We start from the raw sequence: 4,625 nt of genomic DNA, 5'->3' as shown, positions 1-4,625 counted from the left end.
ATGATGCATGTAACGACAACCTTACAACTATTCTAAGAAAAATAGAGGAGATGGAGAATGAGAACAAAGCGCTCCGCGAGCAAATGAAGGAGCACCAAGAAAGGGTAGACAAGATACCAGGCGCCCCAAAGCTTTTACCGAAAGGGGACGCCGACTGGTTCGTGGAACAACCATACAGCGATGAGGCCGCGCCACATGATATACCTAAAACATTCAAGATGCCGTCGTACTTGAAAATATATGATGGCACAACGGACCTTGAGCACCCACTATGTCACTGCAGTAAAAGGCAACGACCTCGTCAAAGAGCAAGTATCATCCATATTGCTGAAAAAATTTGATGAAACCCTGACCGGGGGAGCACTGACGTGGTACTCAAAACTGCCCGCGCGAGCCATAAACATTTGAGGAAATGGCTGATAAGTTCGTCACCGCACATGCCGGAGCCAGGAAAGCAGAAGCGAGAGTAAATGATATATTCGCCATTAAACAAGTCCCTGGCGAAGGACTCGGGGACTTCCTTGCCCGGTTTAACCGTGTTAGAATGACTCTCCCAAATGTATCGGAAGGAATGGCGGTAGCAGCATTCCAAAATGGGCCGAACAGGAGCGGTTCGAGGGCGACCAAAAAATTATTGAGCCGGCTCATGAAATACCCTCCTACCACTTGGGACGAAATATATAATGCCTATTGTACCGAGGTGAGAGCAGATGAGGACGACCTCAACGGACCAACCCAACGATTGACATCGGTCCAAATGGAGTCGATAAAGGATCGGAGATATGATAATAAGAGAGATCTAGCAGGACCCCGTCCTAACCAGGAAAGACATCAGCCTTACAGCCGAGGTACCCTCATGTCGCCTCCCCGACATGACGAAGGCCCTTCTAGGCCAAAAACAGGAACTCATCGGAATGAGAGAGATATGCCCCCCTTATTATCTGCTCATAATTTCTGTGTTTCCCCCTCAGAAATAGTTTACGCACTGGAGAAGCTCGACCCAAAATTAAAGTGGACGCAAAAGATGAGGTCCGACCCGAGCACTAGAAAGTCAAATGCCCTCTGCGAGTTCCACCAGGAGCGATGCCACAAAACCGAGGAGTATATCGCCTTAAGACAAGAGGTCGTGAACATGCTACACCAAGGGCACTTGAAAGAACTGATGAGCGACTGAGGGAGGGCCAACTTCGCCCGTGGACGTGAACAGCACTAGGGACTGCCCAAACCACCTTCCCCGGTTTGAACCATTCAAATGATCATCGGAGAGGGAGACGATGCATCAATCAACATCGTGAAGTTCACCACCACCCACAAACTCAAACGGTCAATCACCCATGAACGGTACGACGAACTCGAAGAAAGTATCATCTTCGATAAGTCGGATACCCACGATTTAGTTTTTCCTCACTATGACGCTCTTGTAATTTCTTTACGCATTTTTGATACCGATGTAAAACGTATTATGGTCGATGACAGGAGCGGCGCGTGCATCATCCACCCTCGAGTTCTCGCTCAAATGAAGCTCGAGGATAGGATAGTGCCACGCTGCATCACACTGACGGGTTTTAACAATGCAGTCGAGCGAACATCTGGAGAGATCACACTGCTCGTCTTAGCCGGTGGAATCACTTTGGAAACCACGTTCCACCTCATGGACCGGGATACAACACCATCATAGGTCGACCTTGGATCCACACCATGAAAGCTGTCCCCTCCATCTTATATCAAGTCATCAAATTTCCCACCCCTTGGGGAGTATTCAGCATCCGAGGAGAACAACGCACCGTCCGAGAATGCTATCTTATCGCCAAAGACTACACGCACACCCAATAGTTAAAGGGTAAAGCCAAAGAGGCATAGCAATCAACAGGGTCGAGGTCAAGCGAGGACAAGAAGGATGTCATCAAGGACCCCGAAGTAGTGGAGGCTACGGGTTCAACTGTGGAAGACCTCGACCCCGTTTAGCTCGATAATAACGACCACAACAAAAAGGCCTATATCGGCCACAAACTCCACAAACCAAGTAAATTCCATCAATTTTTAGTTAACAATGCAGACTTGTTTGCTTTTTCTCATGCAGATATGTCGGGCATTCCGAAGGAAATAGCAACACATAAATTGATTGTTGACCCATTCCACCCCCAGTACGGCAGGTTAGAAGAAAATTCAATGCTGCGATAAATGATGTTGTCCGCGAGGAGATGGAAAAATTGGTTAAGAATGGCTCCATCAGAGAGTCAAAATATCCTCAATGGGTTGCCAACGTGGTCATGGTAAAAAAGAGAAATGAGAAATGGCGAATGTGCATAGACTTCACAGATCTGAACAAAGCATGCCCAAAAGACTCATTCCCATTGCTCCATATTGACCAACTCATCGACGCAACGGCCGGGCACGAGCTATTAAGTTTCCTAGATGCCTATTCGGGTTACAATAAAATCCGCATGGAGGAAGAAGATCAGGAAAATACCACTTTCATCACCTACCAGGGGACGTACTGCTACAAGGTCATGCCGTTCGGGTTGAAAAATGCAGGGGCGACATATCAGAGGCTGGTGACCAAAATATTCAAAGATCAAAGCGGCAAAACCATGAAAGTGTATATAGACGACATGTTGGTCAAGTCGAAAAGGAAGGAGGATCACATCCACCATTTGAGGGAAACCTTCGACATACTTAGGAAGTACAACATGAAATTAAACCCTAAGAAGTGCGCCTTTGGCGTAACCTCGGAGAAGTTCCTCGGTTTCTTAGTATCGCAGCGAGGCATCGAGGTCAACCCCGACCAAATCAAGGCTATAGAGGGAATACCAGAAAACTTGACCAGCAAGAAACAAGTGCAGAAGATGACCGACCATATAGACGCCCTGTCAAGATTCATCTCACGGTCCTCTGATAGGTGCCATAAATTTTTTGGCGTACTCAAAAAGGACAACGGACTCCAATGGAATTCCGAGTGTGTCGACGCCTTAAAAGAACTGAAGGCATACTTGTCTTTGCCCCCGCTGCTCACTAAAGCGGAACTCGGAGAACGTCTCCTCATCTACCTGCCGTGTCCGATGTCGCAGTAAGTGTAGTCCTCGTACGAGAAAATAAAGGTATGCAGTCTCCCATCTACTACATTAGCAAAACTTTGATCGACACTGAAACGAGGTACCCCCACCTCGAGAAGCTAGCCCTATCTTTGGTCGTAGCTTCGCGAAAGCTTAGACCTTATTTCCAGTGCCACCCCATCTCGGTGGTCACGACCTTTCCCCTAAGGAGTATCCTACACAAACCCGAGCTGTCAGGTAGGTTGGCCAAATGGGCCATTGAATTGAGCGAGCACGATATAACCTATCAACCGCGAACAACGATTAAGTCACAAGTACTTGCCGACTTCGTCGCCGACTTTAGCGCTAAAATAATGCCCGAGGTCGAAAGGGAAGCCGCTAGTATTCCCCCTAGATACACGACCTATGGATACTGAACACCGATGGCGCTTCTAACGCGTCATAATTTGGACTGGGACTCGTGCTCGAGGTCCCAACAGGTGAAATAGTTCACAAGTCCATACGGTGCCCTGATATAACTAACAATGAGGCCGAGTATGAGACGGTGATTGCAGGATTAAAACTGGCACTCAAGTACGGAGCACGACGAGTAATCCTATGATGCGACTCGCAACTCGTCGTCAATCAAGTCATAGGGACTTTCCAAATCAAGGAACAACAACTATAGAAATACCAGGCCAAAATTTGCAGACTGTTATCCGAGTTCGACGAATGCCAGCTCGATCAAATATCTCGAGCATAGAACATCGAAGCGGACGGTCTCGCCAAACTGGCAGCGGCCACCAAAAGAATAATTGGAGAAGGGAACGTGGTCACTCTCCTCCATTCATCGCTCGATCAAATCAAGGTACGGACTATAAACTTGACTTGGGATTGGTGCAATTGTATTGTCTCATATTTGCAGGACGGGGTGCTCCCAAATGATAAAAAAGAAGCCAAGAAACTTTGAATACAAGCGGCCAGGTACAACATCATCAATAACGACTTGTACAAAAGAACGTATGGTGGCCCACTAGCAAAATGCTTGGGCCCAAATCAGACGCGGCGCGTCCTCGAGGAAGTACACGAAGGTCACTGCAGAGCTCAGACCGGAAATTGAGCTCTCGTCAGATGCCTCATACGAGCAGGCTACTACTGGCCCACGATGAAAAAAGAGGCCGCCGACTTCGTAAAAAAATGCGAGCAATGCCAAAAGTATGCACCCATGATCCACTAAGCGGGCGAGCTCCTCCACTCGGTCACCTCGCCCTGGCCCTTCATCAAATGGGGAATGGACATCGTCGGACCCCTCCTAGCGGGACAAGATAATGTACGATTTCTTTTAGTTTTAACTGACTATTTTTCCAAGTGGGTAGAAGCAGGTTCATTTGCCCAAATACGTGAGCAAGAATTTATCACATTCATATGGAGAAACATCATATGCCGCTTCGGCATACCCGAAGAAATCAACTGCGACAACGGGCCCCGATTCACGAGAAAAAAGATCACCGAGTTCTTTGAAAAATGGCACATCCAAAGAATACTCTCCACGCCATATCACCCCGCGGGCAACGGTCAGGCGGAGTTCTCCAT

At 47.8% G+C, this 4,625-nt stretch overlaps 1 protein-coding gene across 1 annotated transcript; it reads left to right on the top strand.

Annotated features, from left to right (window-relative positions):
* Positions 1 to 412: 412 nt before the first annotated feature.
* LOC109220634 lies at positions 413 to 1,174 on the top strand. Its single transcript, XM_019385094.1, has one exon. The coding sequence runs from the start codon at positions 413 to 415 to the stop codon at positions 1,172 to 1,174; it is 762 nt and encodes a 253-aa protein (XP_019240639.1).
* The last annotated feature ends 3,451 nt before the right edge of the window (positions 1,175 to 4,625 follow it).

Source organism: Nicotiana attenuata, unplaced genomic scaffold, assembly GCF_001879085.1.
Source record: "Nicotiana attenuata strain UT unplaced genomic scaffold, NIATTr2, whole genome shotgun sequence".
Classification (NCBI taxonomy): domain Eukaryota; kingdom Viridiplantae; phylum Streptophyta; class Magnoliopsida; order Solanales; family Solanaceae; genus Nicotiana; species Nicotiana attenuata.
Note: the sequence above shows the minus strand (reverse complement) of the source record. Positions and strands in the feature narration are given on the sequence as shown.